Raw genomic sequence first — 22,069 nt, 5'->3', positions numbered from 1 at the left:
GGATTTTTATAAGCAGTAAATATTTAGTAGTGAAAAAGGTTTTAGTTCTGATTGGAAATTATTTGTTTTAAAGTGCCTCTTTTGAGCGTCCTTTAAAAAAATCTGTTAAACATAGCACCTTTACAAAGAAATGCAAGCTACATTTCCCTTTAACTTGAGTAGATAACTATTTCCTGTGTAACTGATTCAGAATTCTACAGTTAAATACCAATTTCAGCACTATGTACCTGGCCAGCATTGATTTAAAAGTATTGCAGAGAATGAAACTTGTTCTGCAATGAACCCTAAATAGGTTCGCCCAGAACTAGGATCTCTACCACTTTGTTCTTGATGCATGTTATTTTAATGTTATCTGGTAAAATGATGCATATAAGAATTAAAAAAAAACCAAAACCAACCCCAAACAACTCAGGAAGCCCTTTCCACCACTCATTTTTAGTGAAATTTCTATTTGTTGAAACTGCAGATTTAAATATGATTTCTTCTTTTCTGTTTTATTTAACATTATATCAAGGAAAGTCCTCCTCCAGCTTGCAAAAGCAAATTTGAGTTCTAGAGTCTTCCTCCTTTTACCTCAATGGGCCATGAACTTTAAAGATGAAAACAAGCACGCGGTATAAAGCATGTAGTTAAAATAACAAGCAGTGCAAAACACATCATTCAGATGGAGTGAACTTGGCCTTCTTTTACTCTTTGTATCTTTGCTGTACTGTTTAGAAATTAACTAAGCTTAGTGTTTAATGACATGAGAAAAATGTGTTGTAAGACCTTTGCAGACCAGCACGGTTAATCAAGATTATCACAGGAACATTGACTTTTTTTAGTCATTGTAATGACGAAAACAAATTTAGAACCTTATGTTTTTCAACTATAAATTACGTGAATTACACGAAATAATTCCTCTCTCTGAAGAAGAATAAATTTGTATCTTTCAAATAGTGGATACCTTTACTTAATGAGGGCATTTAGTAATATGGCTGTGTAATCCAATTCTTCTAAGAAATGGGAATAAAGTAACCCATTAAAGTAGAAGTAATGCTTCTGTAGTGCAGTGTATTAGGAATAGTACAGAAGTGGGATTTGTTGATCCCAGAGTGTCGTTAATCATGCTACAGACTAATGGAAAAAGCTTGTTAAATAATAAAAGTGGAAACATTGAAACTTTGCTCCTCATTTAATTGTTATGTTCTTTCTCTTGTGCTGTAGACCCAGGTCGATGGACAGCTTTTCTTAATAAAACACCTTCTGATTCTTCGTGAACAAATTGCTCCTTTCCACACTGATTTCACCATTAAGGAAATTTCCCTGGACCTTAAGAAAACTAGAGGTACTAAACAGCTGCTGGCTACAGAATGGGATGAGATTGTCCTCCCTTTGTGCCAGCAAAAGTTTTGGGTTTATTTTATGTTCACTTGCAATGACCTGTATGCTTTTTCTCATCTCTTGCTTTGTTCCTAGCTTTTCTGAAAAAAACCAAAACCATTCTCCATCTCAGGGCAATTCAAAATGTATCTAATAAATTCTTTATTTTTGTATGAAATACGTTTGCCTGCTTTCACTGCTGACCTAACTCATTTATCCAGTCTTTTTTAAGAACAGCTAAATAATCTACATTTCTATTGCACAGAACTGTCTTTCCTCTTTTCCTGCCTGTTAAAGGAATATCTTTCCTTACTGCTGCTTAGCAGGGGAATTTAACAATACATAGTCAGCTTAGCTAGAGCAAATTAAGATTTCCAGGACCTTTCTGTGAGGTTTTTGTTTTGAGAAGGATTTCTTATTTTACAAGTTCAGTGAACAGTATTGGTATTATGTAGCGAGTATGTCTCTCGTAGGAAAATAGAAGTAGTGGCCATGGTCATGGTTTTTGAAATTGTACTATTATTCCTTTATAAAATTCAAGAAAAAAGCTCTTAACACAAAATTGAACTGTCATGTACTTTCCAAGTGGTGAGGATAATGGGAAAAATTATTGGAAGCATGTCAAGTTTCTCTCCTTCCATTCCAGAAGAGAAAGCTGAAGAAATAACTTCTTTCCTGCTAAAATGCTGCAGTCTTAACTCTGAAGCATGCATTTCTTACACTAACCATTTCACTTGTTGCATTTGAACATCAATGAAACCTCCTACCTGTTGAGTGGTTTCTAGTTGACTGGAGGTTAAAGGGCAAATACATCCTTTTGGTGTCTTGTCCTGGCTGACACACAAGTTTGTTCTCCATATTTATTTAATGGAATAAATTTTTGTGCCAGCCAGTGCTTTGCAGGTGGTAGTGGTAAGTAATGGAAAACACTTTCTTTATATTGGGTGGTGGTGGCAGTGGTGTTGAAAAGATATATGTTGTGCTTAATTCTTACTGTGGTGTAGCATAAGCCAGTAGGGCTCTTATATTTGGGATGAGTTATTGAGGAAAAATAATATGGCTAATAGTTTTACTGTGTTCTAGCCAAACTTCCTGCACACAGGTTTAAGATTTGGTTTGGTATTTACAGATGAAGTGGTACTGCTTACTGTAAAAGTCAGGCTTTTGCCCAATTTCTTTGAAGTAGTATAATGTTAAGGTTCATGTAACTGAAATATTAGGTGGGAAAAAGGACTAGCTCCTGCTCTTCTAATCAAGAATTTGGGAAATCTTTGGAATTTCTCAAATTGCTAGTAAAAAATTCAGAGAACAAAAATAATCTTGCTCCATGTTCACCTTTCACTGCGTAAGAGTGCAGATTCTTATTTCAGTGCAAAATTTACAAACCTGTATATTTGGCATTCTCTCTTTATTTAATGTCTCAGAGAATACTTCTTTTATGTCTTTTTTCCCTCCTCCTGTTTTATACAGAGTGCAGAATTCCTTTTGGAGTGAAAAAAAAAAGGCAGATAGATGTGTAGGATGATAAATGGCTGACAGTAGGGTAAAAAGCTATACTGTAACTAATAATTTTCTTTTTCCCAATTTGACTATATTTCAGTGTGACAGCATCCTGTTGAGACTATAGGTGTAATTTCAGTATCTTGTGTTATTTACAGACATTATTGCTTTTCCTTCTTGAGGCTGGTGTAGAGAACATAAACATGAATGTTTATCAACCTTGATGTTTTGTTGCTTTGTCCTAACTAAAACAGCTAAGCACAGAAGAAAAAAGTGCCAATTAAAAGTTATTTCATGCAACTGTAGTTGGTTTTCCCAGGCAATGTGTGCAAAATTTTTGTTTGTAAATGCCTAAATAGCTTATGTAAGTCTTCCACTTGTAGATTACAGTAAGAAGAAAAGGAGAGCTCACACAATTTTCATGGTTATAGTACTGCAGTTAATATCAGCAACTTGTTAGTTTCTCGTAATATATTTATCTGTTTAGACTGTGCATCTGTTAGGTACAGGTGTCCCATAAGTGCCACTGAAAAGTAGTGAATTAAGCTTTGTGTGCTTCTGTGCATGTGCACTTGTGCATCCACTCTGAGCAGTGCTAGAGTCATTAATGTTGCAGTCATAATAATTCATGCTGGGCCGTTTTTATGCATAAATGAGTGATTGTAGTTTGTAGTTCCTGGAGCTGAGTGTCATTGACTTATAGTGTGAGTGACTTTCTGGTTCACAGATGCAGCGTTTAAAATCCTGAATCCTAAGGCAGTTTCAAGATTTTTTAGACTGAACAGCAACAACGCCTTGATACAGTTCTTACTGGAGGTAATTGCATTAAGAAAAGTTGCGTCATTAAGTGTGTGGTGATCTCTGGCAATTAAAAAGAAGAGAATTGTTCTCTGTTCAAGGGTACTCCAGAAATCAGAGAACATTATATCGACTCCAAGAAAGATGTAGATCGTCATCTGAAATCAGCTTGTGAGCAGTTTATTCAGCAGCAAACCAAACAGTTTATAGACCAGCTGGAGGAGTTCATGACAAAGGTACAAATGTATTGCATGTTTGTTAACCTAACTGAAGTACTGGTAGGATAAAGGAATTGGTATTTAAATTGAGTATATGACAATCTGCTAGTGCTGTGTGATTAGCTGAAGATAATGTGCTTTCCTTTAACTTCCAACAGCAATTTTCCAGGCATTTTTGAGATTAATGGGGTTAAAGGAACATGTCATAGCTTGTTTTTACAAGCAACTCTTGTGTTCTTTGATCAAGAAGCTTTAATTTTTCCTTGAATTGTAACAAGTGTGTGAAGGTTGGCAGGAGCTTTTCTTTCTGCAGGTACTACTTTGATTGCATTTGTAAGCCTTGAAAAACAGTCTTGGGTCATGTGTGTTCTTGAGGGAAGTGTTAGAGTATTAGATGTCTTGTTAAAAAGCATTTCTTTCTAGAACCTGCTCTAGAGGCCAGGATTTCTAGTGAGAAGACCTCTCAACAGGATCTATTCTGAACCTTAGGTCCTGAGAATTAGTGACATGACGTCTCAGAAACTGGGGCTACACCTTTGCATGGACTGCAGATATCCCAGCTGCTGATTTTTTAAGAATTTAGAAGATTACAGTGTTAAATTTACTCATGCCTATCATGCTGGCGTAGGGGTCAGTGGCATGCCTCAAATATAGATGGGTAACTGGTGAGATTGATAGATTGTCTGAGTGATCTCAGTGATTCATTGGGAATGTGGGGAATTTGACTAAGCTGCTTAAGGATAAGTCTCTTTTGAGGTTTTGTATCCTTAGGTGCCTAAGCATCTTTGTAAAATTAATCCCATTTTGAATTTCACTTTCAAGAATTGATCATGGTTGTAATTTTGAATTGCATTTCTGTCAAGCTGCTTCCCCTGTGTGTTGTTAAGTTAGGTCATAGAAGAGACAGATCAGTGGAGATTCTGTACATTGTGGTACCTCAAAGAGTTGTGCGATTTTTACATCATTATTTTGTTGTGAACTCAACTGAAAGAAACATAATTTTGTTGATTTTACTTCTTTTAGGTAGCTGCTTTAAAAACAATGGCCACTCAAGGAGGTCCCAATTACAGCCTTTCACAGCAGCCTTGGGCACAACCAGGTATTTACTTTGGTTTATATTCATGTTACTATTAGGAATCTGAGGAGGTGGTCAGAATAACTTGGATTGAGAGACTGTGAATTATTTTGAAAAATTCTACATGTAAGAACTGTCTATTTTTTTCTTGCAAATCCTGGCTTCCATTTGAGCCTGTGTGCTATTTGAAGTGTCTTAAGCCAGCTCTAAAAACCTGTCAAACTTCAGAATATGTGTTTAATTGGTGCAGTAGATGAATGCTTCGAGTATTTCTCAAGCTGTGATTGTTCTTGCATGTAAATAGCATTTCTTGAACTGCATACAGAATGTGCTTAAGGAATTAATTAATTATGTCATGATAAAGCTTTTACTTGTGTAGGAAAGAATGAATCTTCATTGAAGCCCTTATTGTCTGTACATTTGGTATTTACTTTGTTTTCAGTTTTCCTGTCACCATGCAAAAATGGAATCTGGGTTTGTTTCCCTCTTTTTTAAAAATTCAAATGTGAACACTTCATAGGAACATTTGGAGCAGTTTTTGATGCTCCTTGGTCGTTTTACTCTTCATTTACAAAGTTGTGCTTCTAGATGAAAAACTCTGATTATTCTAAATCATACACTGGAACCTTCTGTTGCATCATACTCTTAAGATGCAAAACCAGCTATGTTCATACATAATTCAGTGCTGCTCCATGGGTCAGACACTCTCAAGGGCTAACTCGAGGTTCTACTTAGTATCTCCCACTTCTTCAGGAGTTTTTTTAATGTTTGTTTGGAGATAATTATGTGTATAGAAGCAAATCGAAGTAGAGCTTCTGCTGTTTCCTGGAGTCATTTGTCTGGGAAGTGGGACTAGGCAGAAAATTTAGATGCGGCAGAAGTTGAGGGGGGTAAAAACCCACACAGGATTTTAATTTCAGTGCTTTAAAACTACAAAATGTATTTTTCCTCTGGCCTTTAGGCAATGATCTTGTAAAATCATTAACATTCCTAGCAATAAAGAAAGAAGGTCTTGTCTGACAGAGGATTCCTGTCTGGTTAATTCAAAATCCAGATTTCTGTGCAGCCTTTCCTCTCACAGACATGGCCTATAACCAGTAAGGAGGATTTGTGACCCTGTTCTCTTTATTAGCACTGTTTCCCAGCTTTTCCAGTTAGGTTTTCTGGGAGGGAGCCTAAGTAGAACTTAGTTGCTATTGGAGGGCTGTGATTTCAGAAAACTCAGGAGGATGTGGTAGCTTTCAGAAATGGGATGGGTGCATTTTCTGCAGAGATGGGAAGCAGTGTCTGGCAGGCTGTGGTCCTGTGATGGGTTTGGCACTGCACAGCCCAGCGCCTCCTCTTTCCCTTCCACTCAAACCTCTGGTAATGATCCACCCCAGGAGAGTGGAGGTAATATTCTGGAGTGTAGGTTTCAGCAAGCAAAACTCCATTTTAGCCTGTTAAACATATTTTCTTTTACTTTCAGCAAAGATCAACGATCTGGTCTCTTCCACTTACAAGACAATAAAAACAAAGCTGCCATCAACTTTACGAAGCATGTCCTTATACTTGTCCAATAAAGATACAGAATTAATTCTGTTTAAGCCAGTCAGGGTGAGTATTGCTGCCATGTTTTCCTGTAGACGTTTCATGGTGATATCTTTAGCTTAAAAAAGCCAAATCCAAACAGCTGTACTGCTCTCGCTTGTACTACGCAACACATGGATACTACAGGGAAGTAACTGCTGCTCTTTATTGTGTACATCTTCCACCTGGCACCAAATGAGCTGCCATAAGGAAAATTAACTCTGTCCCACACCAGCCAGTCAATTTCGGTCAGTTGTGCGTGGGCAAGAGCACCAGAGGCAGAGGGGGTGATACAGATTGAGTGGAAAACCTGCTGTAAACAGCCAGGAGAGCAAGCTTGAGATTTAAGCTTCCAGGTTAAGTCTTTAGGACTCCGTGTTTCACTTTAGCACATCTAACTGAAGGTTTTATCTCATAACTAATGTGGATTCCTGTAGCTGTTTTGGGGCTTGTTTTAGAAAAAAGCTCTTGAAGCTTGACTGCTTCTCCCTACCTGGTCACTTCAGTAGTTATTCCATGTGCATTGTGTTTGTTCTGGTTTAAGGTGGGTGTTGTGTTTTTTAATATTGATTTTTTTCTTCTTTCCTTTAAAAGAATAACATTCAGCAAATGTTCCAGAAACTCCATGCTCTGTTAAAGGAAGAATTTAGTAATGAAGACCTCCAGATCATAGCTTGTCCTTCAATGGAACAGGTATATATTGAAGCTCCCTATTTTATCAGTTGCTCTTTCATGTGACTGGCTTTTATAAACATTGACTTTTTTCATTTTTTGTATTTCCAGTGTTCAGTATCATTATTTATTTCTTATCCCCCTTAATCCTGGATGATTAAACTTTGGGCTTTATCTGATCTTAAGACTCTCAGCTAGGAGAGGACTTTGTTTGGTTGGGGTTTTTTAATGAATGTCTAATAGATTTTCTTAAACCAAGGTGGTGATTGATGTTGCTGGGGATTGAGTTGTACAGCATTGTAGAAGAGTCTTGCCATTTCCTGGCATTGTCTTCTTGGAAAGGCATCAAAGCCAGTGAATATGCCTTAAAAAAACTGCATTTGAAGGCAGTCTTTCCTTTGACAAATACAAAAAGCAGCAGCTTTTACATTTAGGAAGCACGAGAATGAATTACTAGAGTGCATTTAAAGTGATTTATAGTGAGAAAATGTGCAGGTGTTTATAGAAGTGTAACCCTACGTGGTCTGTAGTCTCAGAGATAATTTGGGTTAAGAATTCCCTGTATTAGGATTCTCTATCAGAAACCAAGTAGGCTTTTAAAAATGTCACTTTGACCCTAGTAGTCTAGGGAATGTAGGTAGAATCTTGATTATCACAGGATGATTTAAACAGGTAATCTAGTTTATGCATTAGAGGATGTTGCCTGCAGTGCGTGTGGCCACAGGCATGTGTGATAACTGTCCTGGAGCACTGTCCTGGAGTGGGAGTGATGTTACCATAAGGAGGTGAGGTTATCCTGGAGGAGATGGCTTCCTCTAATTATTTATCTGATAAACCTTAGGATCACTTATCCTACAAACTGAAGTGTGTAGGAAACCATATTGTAATCTATGGCAAACAAGTACTGTGAAGGATCCCAAGTCTGTTTCAGATATTTGAGGTGAATGGTAAAATTTTTTGCCAGTGTGCCTGTTTTTTGGAATTTCTTGACAACACATGAAGTTACCTTGAGAAGTTTATCACAGTAGTTTGTGGCTGCTGAAAAGAGTGGTCAGCATGGTCATCAGTTGCATTTTAAAAAGCCTGTGAGTAGGCACTTGACTGGAAATTTTGGCTGTTGTTTTGTACCTGTCTTCTGATTAATGTACTTCCTAGGAATCCTGTTTAAAGGTTCAAATATGACACATCAGTTCTAAAACTTGGCTTCTCTGTCTAAAGTAGGCTTTCATTTTGTCTTTCAGGTGAACTTACTGCTGTCAATGTCCAAGTAGCCCAACAGTGAGGCTGCTTGGAATAAGCTTCAGCCAAATGCCAGGGAGTGAAGGGAATGCAGAGACATTTGCTTGAAGTAAACAAAGGATCCCTGTGCAGTCTGCTTCAAAACTATCCAGGCTGCTTAACCCTGTTTTAGGGAAAAAACCCAAAATGAACAGGTTTGTTGATTTGGTAGAGGTCTTCCTGTTCGTTGGATTGAGCAGTGGGCAGAAGAAAATGAAACAAAAACCCCTTTGCTGATCACTCTTATGGAAGCTCAGTTACTGCCTTTTCTAGATATTTTCAGAATTGAAAACCTTTTTTTGTTTGTTTTCTAATGTAAAAACCATTCTTGCTTTCCCTTAATGAGTTGATATATGCAATGGAAAGTCACACTTTCAAACAAATGCTGGAAATACAGTGCAGGGAATCAAATGAGAACAGCAATAGATATTTGTGAGACTTGGGAGATGACCATATTGATATGATAATTTGACTTAAGCAGGTGTGCTCTGACTTTTTCTTTAACTTCTCTGAAAATCCTGGTAATCCACCACATGCTTGAAGGTAATTCAGAGGTTCTTGCTTGGGAAAACTTAATTTTCCACATGTGAAGTGTTTCTTGAGACACTGTATGGGCTGTCTTTCTTACACTCTTGTGACTGGGAGCTGTGAGGCCTGACCTGAAGTGTCATACTCTAGTCTTTCTCCATGTGAAGGGTCTCAGATCCTTAGGGTTTGCAATGGAAAGCTGTGCAACATAATTTCTGTTGTTTCTGAGCAAACTACATGTTTTCAGATGCTTTACAGCACTGCTTAGCTTTGAGGGTTTCAGCTATCTAATTTTAGGGCAGAGTTGTTTTTTTTTGCCTTTCTCAAGATCAGGTGGTGGTGTCACATTGTTTAAAGTGGGAATGGGGTCTGGAGCTTGCACAGCCTTTGTGCCCTGGAGAAAATGCTAATCAGGGGATGTGGGGATGCCTGAAACTGATGTGCAAGCCTGTCAAATCTGCATTGTAAAGAGAGGAGAAGTACTCAGTAACTGGTAAACAGTGCACGCTGTCGAGTGAGCATTAATTGGACATTAGTGTGGAAAGCTGGATGCTAAATGCCTGGCTCTTAATGGAACGAATACTTCAGGGTCTCTCAGTGTGTAAATCTTCATTGTGCAGCACTGTAAAATGAAAATGTAGTGGGTTATGTGACAGTTTTAATCTTATTTATAAACCCTATTCTGTACTTTTGAATATGAAGAAATTTCCTTGCACATTGGTGATATTTTGATTTAATAATTTTCCTGATATAAATAACAAGACTAGAGTATAAGATGGTAGGATTGAAAGCTACCACAAGAAGTGTTACAGCAGTGGTGCTGAAATACAGAAATGGTACTAATAGGACCTTACATGACTCCTTAAAAATTAAGTAAAGGAACTAACAAGGAGAAAAACTTGCCCTCTCCCTTTACTTATGTAGAAATACAGTCTGTAAAATAATGTCCAGTGCATTGTAATATATGTATATTTGTTTTTTACAAGGTTTTTCAGAAGGACTGCATGGTCACTGTACAGAGTTATGACTAACTTAATGCAGACATTGTACAGAAGAGTTGTGAAGGGTAAACCATGGCAGTAGTCACTCTTGTGCTTGGGATCTTTTTCTCTCTTAGAGTACACAGACAGCTCTAGGACAGCTGGTGGAAGGATTAGAAGAGCAATCAGTTTATACAGCCTGTTTGCTAAATGAACATTTGTTTAAACATGTACAGTTTCAGATATTTACGTTTACAAATAGTGTAAATAGTTTCAAAAGATTAATTTAAGATGCTTTATATTATCTGACTAGAAACTTGCTGTTTTTAATTTTTTTAAATAAAAATGTTGCCTCCTATTTTGGTCCAAGAGTAAAGCTTTATTCTGTATCCTGAGGCTTGTCTGTCAAGATAACTGCAATACAGAGACAATAAACATCCTAATAAGCACAGATTGTGCATTGCTGAGAAGTGTTCTCTTTTTAGCAGTAAGAGAATTGAGTTTATTTGACACAGATATACCTGAGTGCTGAATGTACAGCTAATTGTTAAATATATGCCTCTTTATGGTTATAATAAAAGTAAATTTGTATTTTCTTTACTGACAAGCAGTCTTGTGTGACTAAATGGTCTCTTTCCTCGCAGTTTTGTTAGAAGGAAGAAACCGCAACTGTGAACCACAACTGTAATACAAGAACATATTTTAGCTAAGTTGGCTTTTACTAAGAGAGCTTGGGAGCCGGTGGCAGAAAACCCAAGTGTTACTGTGTTTGATGACTGTTCTTGCCTGGTTACTCACAGACCCATCTACCCAGAGTTTCTCATTACTCTGTAGTGCTCTTCTGGCCCTTGGTGGTGTAAAACACATCATACAGGAGCTTGTGGTTTGTCCCCTGTAATGTCAGCATGAGGCTTCCCTTCACCCTCTGCCTTTCACAATGTCTTTTGAATGGAACTGTCAAAGTAAAAGCTCTCCTTCCCTGTAGAATTTGGCTTCTGTCTGAGAGGTATGGGGCAGTGATGTGTGACTAGAGCTTCCTGGTCACTTGGAGGCTCCTCTAGGGGTCTGGCCCTTTGGATTGCATCCAAATGAAATGAATGCCTGGGCAGCTTTTGGACAACAGTGATGCCTGCAGCAAAATCTTGTTCTGTGCCATGTGTTTTCCAAGCAAAACCTAGTAGTTCTTTTCTCAAACTGCATATTTGGTGTTGACAAAGTGATGTGGGTGTGAAAAGGGTGAAAAGTCTGTGCTGCTGAAGCAAATCCATGTGACTGCAGATGGATCTACCTCCATCCACAAATGCTGTTTTCTCCTACTCTTGTGCATTTTCATCCCCACTGAGCCCTAAAACCAAGCCAATATGTGGAGCAAGTCAGGTCTTTGATATAAAGACCTCTAAATAGCACAAAAAGAGAAAAGAATCAGTTGGTTCCTTTCAGTGGAGGCCAACCATGCCACTAAGCCATGGGCATTGCCATCAGATGGAGTCTGGAAACCCAAGACACACCTCGTGTTCCCTCTCTTGGATTGTTCCTGATCCCCCTGCCAGGCTGCTCTTTGCCATCCCCTCTGCACCAGCCCAGGTGTCTCTGGCTGAGAGCCAGAGCAAGCTGCTCAGGCACACTTGGCACAACCAGTTCCCAAATCTCCAGTTCCTCAGCTGCAGTGTGGAAGCCATGTGCTTTAAGGCACTGTACATTTGGTGTGTAACCCTGCTGGTCACATTGGGATCCATCACGTGCTGTCAGCTGAGGCAAACCTGCTTACAAGGACTTGGTGTACAGATGGGCATTGTGAGTTTGAAGAAAGGAGCTTTGTTTGCGTTGCAGAGTAACTGTTACCACCCTGATAAGGGAAAAGTTGGTCTGAAATGCTGATGTGATTGCTTGCTGTGAGCACTGATTTCTTGCGTTTCAGTATTTCATGGAGGTAGGAGATAACAAAATGCAAGGAGTGATATCACTGAGAAAGATTGTCAAAAGTATTGCAACTCTGATTATTGCAGAGCAGGCTCATGAGCTGAATGTTTTTAGACTGAAGGAGAAGCTCCTCTTTGCTTTCCAGCCACCTAAGTGGGTGACTTTCTCTGGATCTTTCAGCTCCAAAGAAAGCCCATGCAGAGAGAAGGATGTTAGTGCTGAACTCTCTGAGGGGGGGCTGAGTGGGAGAGCGTCCTGCATGTCTTGTAACCCAACCTTCCACTGTGCAGCCTGCCATGGGTGCCCTTTCCCTTCATGCTCGTGGAGCACACTGACCCTACAGCTTCCCCTGGGAGCCGATCCTCTTCCAGCACAAGGGGACTGAGGAGCAAAGAACTGAACTCATGACTTGAGCCAGCTCAGGTGGGAGTGCCCAGAAGTAGTGGGACAAGGAAGATGACTTCCTTATCTAATGGAGCAGATGGTTCTGAGAAGAAGTGTGAATTTTGGGAGTCAAAGAGCAGTAGACAGAGCTGTATGGTTCTGCACACTGGGGGCCTTGGCTCACTGCCACCCTCCTGAGCAGCCACTGCAGAGGTTGTTTCCATTAGCGATGTGCCTGTGACCACTTACAGGGCATTGCTGTGGCGGCTGGCAACATTTGGTCTGTGCCTGCACCAGAGAAGATGACTTGAATCCTTCCCTTCAAGGCCTCAGCCCCCAACCAACCATGGGCAAGATGTGATTTCAGTGCTGACCAGTTGTGTTTGCCTCTGGTAAGGGGCAGGGTTACACACCAGTAGGCTGGGACAGTCACACTGGCACCATGCAAGGCTCAACCCTGGCCAGAACAGAATTTCCACCTCTAAGGGTCAGAGGTGGGAAACCTGAGTGGGTGACAAAACATACCAAAGGATTTTGGTGTTCTTCTCCCCCATATGTGCTTGTTTCATGTTAAGTGGAATGCTGTTTAGATAAAATCAGAAGCTTTGTGCTTATATTGACATTTAATATTAATGCTTTGAAAAGAAACAGTGTTTCAAAAAGGATTTGTGTGTCTTGCTCTTACTCTTCAATGACAGCATCTCAACTCCTCTTAATGCTTCCAGGAGAGAATTTAATTAAGAGTCACATAGGCAGGAAATTTGGTCTTGAATGAAGCAAGTTATTTTTCTGCATGAAAATATGTGACCAGTCCCATGCAGCAGCCCCAGGTTTATCTCCACTGGGTGGTTTCCTTGCTGCTCTCCAAGGAGCTGGTAGGCAGGGATAGCACAGCAAGTGCTCACCAAGAGCTGGGACCCCCACATGGAAACAGGCAGGATTGTTGTGCCTGAGGGACACTAAGTCAGCTTGAACCCTAATGGTGATGTGGCCTTTTTGTTCCACGGTGATGGACTGGAAAGGAGGCCTGTGAGAGTGCTGGCTGAAGTCAGGTCAGATCAGTGGTTCTGGTCGCTCCTTCCCTCCTCAAGTAGGTCCCAGTGTGTGGGTCCAGAGTGGCCCTGGGGAGAAATACACAGCAGGGTGAATTTAGACTCAACAACTTCCTGTTCCCAGCTACACAATTTGTCTGCAATTGGTCCAAACTTCCATTTTTTCCATTCAGTACCACTGAGTTTCCTCATCTGCAAGGGTTTCAGTGGAGCCTGGCCGTGGTGTCTCCACTGCACCCTCCCTTTAGCCCCCATCAGACTGTGCTGTGTTGTGTGTGGAAGGTGGGGTAGGCTGACCATGCTCCATCCAGGGAGTAGCAGCTGGATTTTCTGTAGCAGCTTCCACACTGTAATCTTTTTTACCCCAGTCATCTTTCCACAGTCCCCCTCTTCCTGTTGCACGTCTACAGCTACGAGTCCCTAAAAAGAGGTCTTCCATGCATCCATGTATGGTTGGGTGTGGAGCTGACTTTGGGAAATGGCCCTGCCAAACTACAGAGGAGAGGGAAAGGCAGCATGTGAGGGGAAACAGCCCATATTTACATGTACAAATACAAATTGATGCTCTCCCTCTCGGGACAGCCTGGGTAGACAGCTGTGGGTGCTGGACCATCCCCCAGCTGTGGCACACAACTGGGGGAGCTTTTATAATTCACAGCATGTGTTGCATTGAGTTTTTCCTGCCCAAGCATGAAGCAGTTGCTTCTCACCAGGCTGCAAGAGTGGCTTGGTCTCCCTCAGTGTTACCTTGTGCTGCAGCTCAGAGAAAACAACAGGATAAAAAGAAAATCTAACTTTGCATCTGTGATGTGTTGCAGCACCAGCCATGGGCAAGCCTAAGCCTGTCCATAAGCAGGACAAGCTGTCAGTTTTCTCTTTTCCTCCCATCAAAACTATCACACTCTATTCACAAATATCAGAGTGGTCACTTAGCACTGCCCTTAATCTGCAGGTGCTGGGTGAGGCTGGGTGTGTTGCAGCAGCCAGCCTCAGCTCGGAGGTTGATGCCTTGTGAGGCTACCTGAAACAGAGGCTAGACAGTGTTAAAGGAATAAAGTAGGGATTTATTAAAAGGCCTTTAAAGGATACACCTTGGGCAGTGCAAGAGCCTGGCTGTGGCTCCACCCAAGCTGGACGCTGGGTCACGAGTTTTCACACTTTTATAAGTTTTGGTCCATTTACGTATTGGGGTTAATGGTCCAATCACAGCTCAAGAGTCTGAAGTCCCATCCTTCCAGATTGCTCTCCTCAGTTCACTGTTGTTTACACTTCTTGGGCCTGAAGCTGCAATGGTGTCCTTGGTTTGCAGGCTGGAAAAGGATGGTTTTGTCTGACTAAACTGTGAAGGGAACCTGCTAACACTTTATATGAAGTTCAGAGTTATGTACAAGTGCAGTACAGAACATGAAAAATATGAAAGATAAACTGAAGGCATCAAGGTGAGGCAGCAGGCAGCACGTGGCTGACACTGGTGGGAAGGGTGCAGTGCTGTGAGAGGCTGGTGGCAGGTCAGGGATGGTTTGGTGCTGCTCAGGATCCCCTCGGATCCAGTCAGGCTGTCACACCTGGCTGCCCCGTGATGCAGGGAACACCAACGTGTCTGCAGGCAAACGGCAGCACTGCAGCAGTCTGATGGAAGCCTTATTGCAAAAGATATTTAAAATGATTTGTAATAGCTGCTTAGACATTTAAGATGTCCATTAATTAGCCTCAGCACAAGGAGGACTTGTAAAATTGAGATGGGATTTAGTGGTTCCCCCAGATATGAGCTTTCTGAAGGGAAACTTTGGAGACTGGGAATGGGATGTCAAAAATTATTATTTGATGGCTTGGATGCTTGCAGCTTTTACTAAAGTCATCACTCACCTCATATAACAACTTAGACTGCAAGAAATTGGTCACGTCAGTGATTCTTTTAGTGAGGAACACTCACTGGAGATGAGAAACACTCCAGCAGCAATGTTGACCTGAAGCTAACCAGCTCTATTGCAGCTTCCCCTCGCAGGTGCAGGTAACAAGCCCACATTTTCCCATTGAGGCCACCTGGAGCTCCTCGTGGAAGTGTGGTGGGGATGCCTGCCTGGACAGAGGGGACGGGGATGTGATGCCCCAGGCTGTCTTCCCCCCTCCGCTGGTACCAACCCCAGAGCTCTGCAAGACCATCACACTCTGTGCTTTCTACCTTGCCTTAGGTATTTTTGTTCATTTGCTTACTGTTTAATTAAACCCTTTCAAATAACTGAGGAAAACTCATCCTTCATTTCTGTGTTTTCACGTTCCATGTACAAAGATAACTCTTTTTATTCTGTGTTATTAGCTGCTCTCTGATGATACAATTTGCTAAGGGCCCTCTTTTCATCAGACACAGAAGTAATTTATCCTGCAAGGTACTGACAAGGAGCATAGAAACATTTCTTTGCTAAGGGCTTGGCTCCCAGCATTACAAGGGAGCAGGGCTTAATAATTTCTGTTAGAAATAAGCAGCATTACCACCTGCTTCTCTGGGAAGAATGGAGAGCACCTAGGAGAGGGGGAAGCAGAGGGGTCATTGTTCATGCAGCAGCCAATCCTCACTTGCAGAAAGGGGCTGTGCTCGGGCTGTGTCTGTGGCAGGAACTTGAGGGACTCCCCCACAGCAGCTCCCAGGTGGAGGCATTTTGTGTGCTTGAAGTGGGTGACTCCAGCTGTAGCTCTGGCACCAGTTTAATAACCTGGAGGTGCAGGTTTTGGCTCTGCAGAACAGCTAAAAATTCCTTCCTGCTTGTAAAGGATAGAGGGGAACAAGAAAAGCAACAAACTGACTATTTTGTTCCTGCTTTCATTTTCCAGGCTTTTTATGAGGCTAAAAAGACAGTCCCAGGCAGGCAGATTTGCTACCCCTATATTTCAGAGTGGGAGAGCAGTATAACGTGCTTCTATGTCCAAAATAAAAAAGGCAACAAAATCACTGATTGTGTGATAAATCACAGGTAATTTTCTTGCATGCTGGCAGAAACTGCAATGCTGTCTGGCTGGGGAAGGGAGAGGAGAAGCAGGCAGGGAACAGAGGAGCCATGCTGCAGGGGCTTGAGCTGTCAGGGAGATCCCTCCCAGCCCCTGGCTCACTGGGCAGAATTCCAGTCCTTGCTTGCCCTTCCAAGGTCACAGAAGCTGGGACAACAGGGCCTGGGGTGCTGCTTCCCCTGGCAGCTGGGTTGGAGGGGATGTCCCAGGATATCCCATGCCTTGCTGGACTCAGTGGTGATGTCCTTACTCAGGCTGCCTGAACCCTGCAAGGCTGTTGCCTGTGCTGTTAAATAGTTGGCCTGGGACCAGGAGCACTCTCCTGGTGATTCCTGGCTGAGGACCCTGGACCTGACCCTCCTGCTGGGCAGTTTGAATGGAGCAGCCTGGTTTGGAGGGCAGGAGAGGTGAATGGTATGGAGGTGGGTAGAGTCTGTTTCTCTTCCACTGCCATGAGATGGTCACTCTCCCTTTTTGCCAGGAAGAAGCTTGTGCTACAGCCATGCTCACACAGTATGGAGAGAGTGACATTTTCCTGGGGCTGTTCCTTCTGATCAGCTCCTGTAGGTCTAGACTGTTCTCATCAAGGCATATATATATATATATATATATATATATATATATATATATATATATATATATATAATGCAGGAAATGTAGGTTATATTTAATTATCTGTGCTCCCACGTAAACACAGCTGACATGTTTACACTTCCTTCTTAAGAGCTCAATGGAAATTTGTAGCTGTTTTTCATATGAAAATGTGGGCAACTTGGGAATTTGGGCTTCTTTTAACATCCTGTGAAGCACTGAGAAAGTGGGGAGAAAGAGAAAAAAAAAGGCTTTATGCAAAGCAATTTTTAAAAAAGTAGCTCCTGTCTCTTCTTTAAAAAGGAAACCCTGAGAAACTACATTAGAAATCAAGACACACTCAGTTTTTAAGACAACATTAATATGAAGAATCTTCAAGGGAAATTGGAGAATTTGCATTTTGGAAAGTAAAATAGCCTGCACTTGCAAAGCATGTGCAATGGCAACATTCACAGCCAGCTCTCCTCCTTCCTGACTGGGGATTTCCCAAGCAGAGAGTGGACTGTGAGCAGCCCTAAGGACAAGGACCTGGCGAGGTTGGCTGACAAGAAGCTCAACATGGCCCAGCAATGTGCACTCGCTGCCCAGAAAGCCAAACCTGTCCCGGGCTGCATCAAAAGCAGTGGGGGCAGCAGGGTGAGGGAGGGGATTTGCCCCTCTGCTCTGCTCTGAGACCCCACCTGCAGTGCTGCATCCAGCTCTCGGGTGCTCAGAGCAGGAAAGACATGGACCTGCTCCAGAGAAGTGCCACAAAGGTGGTCAGAGGGCTGGAGCATCTCTGCTAGGAAGAGAGGCTGAGAGAGCCTGGGGAAGAGAAGGCTCCAGAGACACCTTAGAGCACCTTCCAGTACCTAAAGGGGGCTCAGAAGAGCTGGAGAGGGACTTTTGGCAAAGGCATGTAGTGATACAACGAGGGGGAATGGCTTTAAGCTGTCAGAGAGTTTAGATTGGGTATCAGGAAGCAATTCTTTACTCTGAGGGTGATGAAGCACTTGGAACAGATTGTCCAGAGAAGCTGTGGATGCCCCACCACTGGAAATGTTCAAGACCAGACTGGATGAGGCTATGAGCAACCTGACCTAGTGGAAGGTGTCCCTGCCCATGGTGAAGGGATGGAACTGGATGACTGGAATTACATGATCATTAATGTCCCTTCCAACACAAACCACCTGCCATTCTGTGGTTCTGTGATAATGGCTCAAAAGCCCTGCAAGCCTGGTTTAGCCTTAAGGGCCTTTTTCCTCTCTGTAGTATTTGTAGTAGCCGTTCTGGTGCCTTCTACTGTGATCAGTCCTGTCACCTAAATCCAGCCCAGGTTTCTTTCCAGATGGGGTTTTCTTATCTGTCAACCAGTCCAAGGCTGGGTGGGCTGACAGAACAAACCCTGGTACTACCAGGACCAATGAATGGCATCTGTGCATTTTGCATCTTACTGCAGCTTTATTTGCAGGCATTGTGGGTTTGTGCTGGCTGAGTTACACAGGCTGCTGCCCCTGCTGCTGGTACAAAAGCTGTGCTCTGCCTACGACCCACATCTGCCTTTCTGGTGGCGAGAAGAGTTGTTATTTATTGTTCATTCCTCCTCAACACCTCCCATCAAGAGACACAGACAAAGACCCTCCAGTTCTGACCTGAATGAAATGCAGAGTTTTTAAGAGGAGCCAAAGGGGCTGATTTTGCACCCACTGTCAGTGTGGCAGGGCTGTGCTGAGGTATGAGCCATGCTGGTGTGGGTCACCAGAGTTGAGCTGGTACAGGGCACACCACACAGCTCCCACCCCAAACCTCACCCCTAAACAACAGGTGAAGGCACTGCTGAAATCCTCAGCCACTCTGGAGGAGCCCTGGTCACTTGCCTGTCCTCAGCTTCAGTCCCTGGAGTGGGCAGTGGCATGGCCAGAGCTGCCAGGCTGGGGTGGAAATGAGGATTCTGCCTCGGTGGCTGAGAGCCTCCACACTCAGATGAGCAGGGGCTTGGTGGCTGCAATGTCAGTGGGTCTGCCCCTGGATTTCTCTTGAATTTCTGTTTTGCTCCCTGGATCTGTGAAACCAGTTGGTCTTTTTTTTTTATGTGCACACATATCTTTTTTGCCAAAAGTGTTCACACAGCTCAAGAAACACTTTGTGCTTGAGCCACTGATGCCTGCTCTTTTCTTTTGTCATCAAAAGTTGTTCTGGTTTCTGATGGTCAAGCTTAAGGCTCTTAAAAGGGGAGAGCCTCTGCCCTTTGAAGCAATTTTTGCTCTGTCATTAGAAAAAAGACACCTCCCTTTTCCCCTTGCAGGAGTGGGAGCATCAAATCACTTCCACAGAGCATTTTTCTGGAAGCCACGTGGCTTTTCTGAAGGGCATCTTGCCAAAGAGCTGGCAAATCCTGCACTGCCTGGCTCTAGAGGCTGCAACACGAATTTACTAGGACCAGAGAGGAGAAGACAACATATTCTGTGTGACCCTGTGGCTCTGGGTAGTGCGACTGGGTAGGAATGAGGAACCCTCTCCTGTTTTTTTTCTCCAGGTGAATTAATTTCATGCTCCCCCATGGTGATGGAGAGAGGCTCAGTCTGGCTCCTTTTGCCTACAAATGGCAGTGGCAACTGTCCAGCCTCTTCCCCCAAACAAGGACACCCCCAGCAGGGAGAAGAGCCCCTGGTGCTGCTACCCAGCACTGATCCCCTGCCAGGCACTGCTGCAAGGTGCTGCTTCCCAGGGAAAGCACACTGCTGGGAAAGTGCTCCTCACTGGCCAGTTCTGGTTGTTGCTCACCAAACAGCCAGAGCTGGGTCTCCCCTTGCCTGGGCAGAGGGCAGTGACTGTTCCATCATCCTTGTGTTCTCCTCCCATGGAGAGAGGCTCCTTGCCTGACTCTGGCCTTGGGCTCCCTTGGACAAGCTTTTTGTGAGGAGCAGTTCCCAGTTAGCTCCTGTTGGTTCAACACAACCTTGTGTGCAAAGGTTTTCCCAGAGGAAGGCTTTGCCTTTCATTGCTCCCCCTCTGCACCCTTTGCTGGGGCCCCAGGCCTTCTGCTCACCTCCTTGGGCTGGGCTCATCTTAGGCTGGTTTGGTACAGGCAGAGACACATCCCAGCAAGTGCCACCACCCCCATCCTATCTGTGCAGGGGGAGAGCCAGAAGTGCTGCTTAGGCACAATGCCATTTATCCCCAGCTGCTCTCCTGTGACATCCCAAGAGCCTGGGAAGAGCCATTTCTCCCCCTCTCCCTGGGAGCTGGCAGTTCAAATTTGAGAGAGTAAGCTGTTAAATTAGCCAGAACATTGTCCCATGCTTTGTAAATATTCAGAAAAAATATTCATGTCTAAATATTCAGAAATAATCTCAAAATACCAGCAAGCAGGGAGAGGAGAAATTTGCTGATGATATTAAGGGTGGATGAGGCAAAGGGCTGACTGTGAATAGTTTCAGAAAGACCCTCGTGGCACTGAACGAGAGGGTAATAAAATCACAGATAAAATCTGATGTAGATAAATGTAAAGTGATGTGCATGGGAAAAGACAATCCTAGCTTTACATACAAAATAATGGGCTCCAAGCTGGCTATTTCCACTTGGGAGCAAAATCCTCAGGGTGTAATAGATAACTCTATGCAAATGTCAGCTCAAGACTCAGTAGCAATCAAAAAAGCAAACAGAAAACTAGAAATTGTTAGGAAAGGAGGAGAGAGCAAAACAGGGGAAATCATTATGCTGCTGTATAACTCCATGGACTCCCTTCTCTCGAATGCCATTGTGCAGTCCTGATTCACTGATCTCAAATATGATACAGAAGAAATAGAAAAGTTACAGAGGAAGGCAATTGAAGATGATCAAAAGCACAAAAGGGCCTCCATTCAGGGAATGACTGAATAGATTAAGACTTTTTATCTTGGAGGAAAAAATGACTGAAGAAGAAATATGACCGAGTTTTGTCAAAGGAAGAGCGATGTGACTGGGGAACAGCTGTTCAAATTATTCAGTGCTCTTCAAAGGAAGAGAGTGAACATCAAAGAAAACTATCAAGTGACAAGTTCAAAATAAACAGAGGAGAGTTTTAGCTGTGGCACTCCTTGCCATAAGGTACAGTGGATGTTTAAAGTTTGTGTTGGTTCAATAGGGTGTAAGCTGATCGATAGAAGAGGAATCCATCAAGGGCTGTTAAATGCAGAGATGGCATTGGCAGTCCAGGAGGTTCCTGAGTCACAGACCACTGGGGAAATGGAAAGTATTCTGGGAAGTAAAAACAAATGTTTGCTCTATTTTTGTATTACTTCCTGAGCATCTGCTGGGTCTCATCCAGGGCAGAGTGCTGGGCCCGGTGTATTTTGGGGGCTGACCATTTTCAGTCATCCCTCTGTCCTGCATTTCACACCAGGCCATGTATCTCACTAAGGGGAAGGGCTGAAATGAAGCCTGAGGTCTCTGGTGCTCCTGCCTGTCTCCCCACATCAGGCACAATTTTCACCTGAAAAAGTCTTCCATCAAGACCCACAGGCAGGTACATCCCATTTTCCTTTATCTCCCAAAGAAAAATTCTTCACCTGCGTGGACAAGGCTTCACAGCTGGAGGCCAAGTTGTTCTGGAATGCAACAGGTAACCAAGGGATGGGGATGCAACCTTGTTCTCCCTGCAGACCTCTCATGTGCATCTCATTGTCTGGCCTGGGTCACCCTGGGTTTATTGTTCCAAGGCATCCCTGAAAGAGAATGCCTGGGTATGATCAACAAGAGATGGAGGAAAAAAAAGTGCAGCAGTGGCTCTAATGGTCAATTCAAATCTGAGTGATTTGCTAAATTCTCCCCCAGTAAATTAGAAACAAACACTTGGACACTGCGCTGACACAATATGCAAGTGACCCTTCTGGCTGAAGTCTCAGTTCCCCAATGACAGGGACATTTGTGTTCCTGTGCACTTTTCCAAGGCTGCCTTAAAAGCCTTGGCAGTTTACAAGCTGGTGCCCACAACCCAGTAAACTCCCACTGCACCTCCTTCCCAGCTAGAAATGAGAATGAGGGATAGTGGCTATTACAAGATAATCACACCCAGGGAGAAATTCCTGAGCTCAAGTATCTCTGTTCCCCAGATCAGGGTAACCTCATTGCACTTGGCTAGCCACTGGCAAAGCTTAGCCAGCCAGGCTGGCTTGACAC

At 42.9% G+C, this 22,069-nt stretch overlaps 1 protein-coding gene across 2 annotated transcripts in view; it reads left to right on the top strand.

Annotated features, from left to right (window-relative positions):
- Positions 1–10,587, top strand: part of COG3 (component of oligomeric golgi complex 3) — a 30,670-nt gene extending 20,083 nt beyond the window's left edge. For both annotated transcript variants that reach the window (XM_059839049.1, XM_059839050.1), the window contains 7 exons: positions 1,207–1,327; positions 3,590–3,678; positions 3,762–3,896; positions 4,902–4,977; positions 6,422–6,549; positions 7,117–7,215; positions 8,436–10,587. In XM_059839049.1, coding sequence (XP_059695032.1) covers positions 1,207–1,327; positions 3,590–3,678; positions 3,762–3,896; positions 4,902–4,977; positions 6,422–6,549; positions 7,117–7,215; positions 8,436–8,465 — 678 coding nt within the window. In that variant the 3' untranslated portion in view covers positions 8,466–10,587. The remainder of the gene's footprint in view (positions 1–1,206; positions 1,328–3,589; positions 3,679–3,761; positions 3,897–4,901; positions 4,978–6,421; positions 6,550–7,116; positions 7,216–8,435) is intronic.
- The last annotated feature ends 11,482 nt before the right edge of the window (positions 10,588–22,069 follow it).

Source organism: Haemorhous mexicanus, chromosome 2 (assembly GCF_027477595.1).
Source record: "Haemorhous mexicanus isolate bHaeMex1 chromosome 2, bHaeMex1.pri, whole genome shotgun sequence".
In the NCBI taxonomy this organism is placed as follows: domain Eukaryota; kingdom Metazoa; phylum Chordata; class Aves; order Passeriformes; family Fringillidae; genus Haemorhous; species Haemorhous mexicanus.
This window is presented reverse-complemented; position numbering and strand designations above follow the sequence as displayed.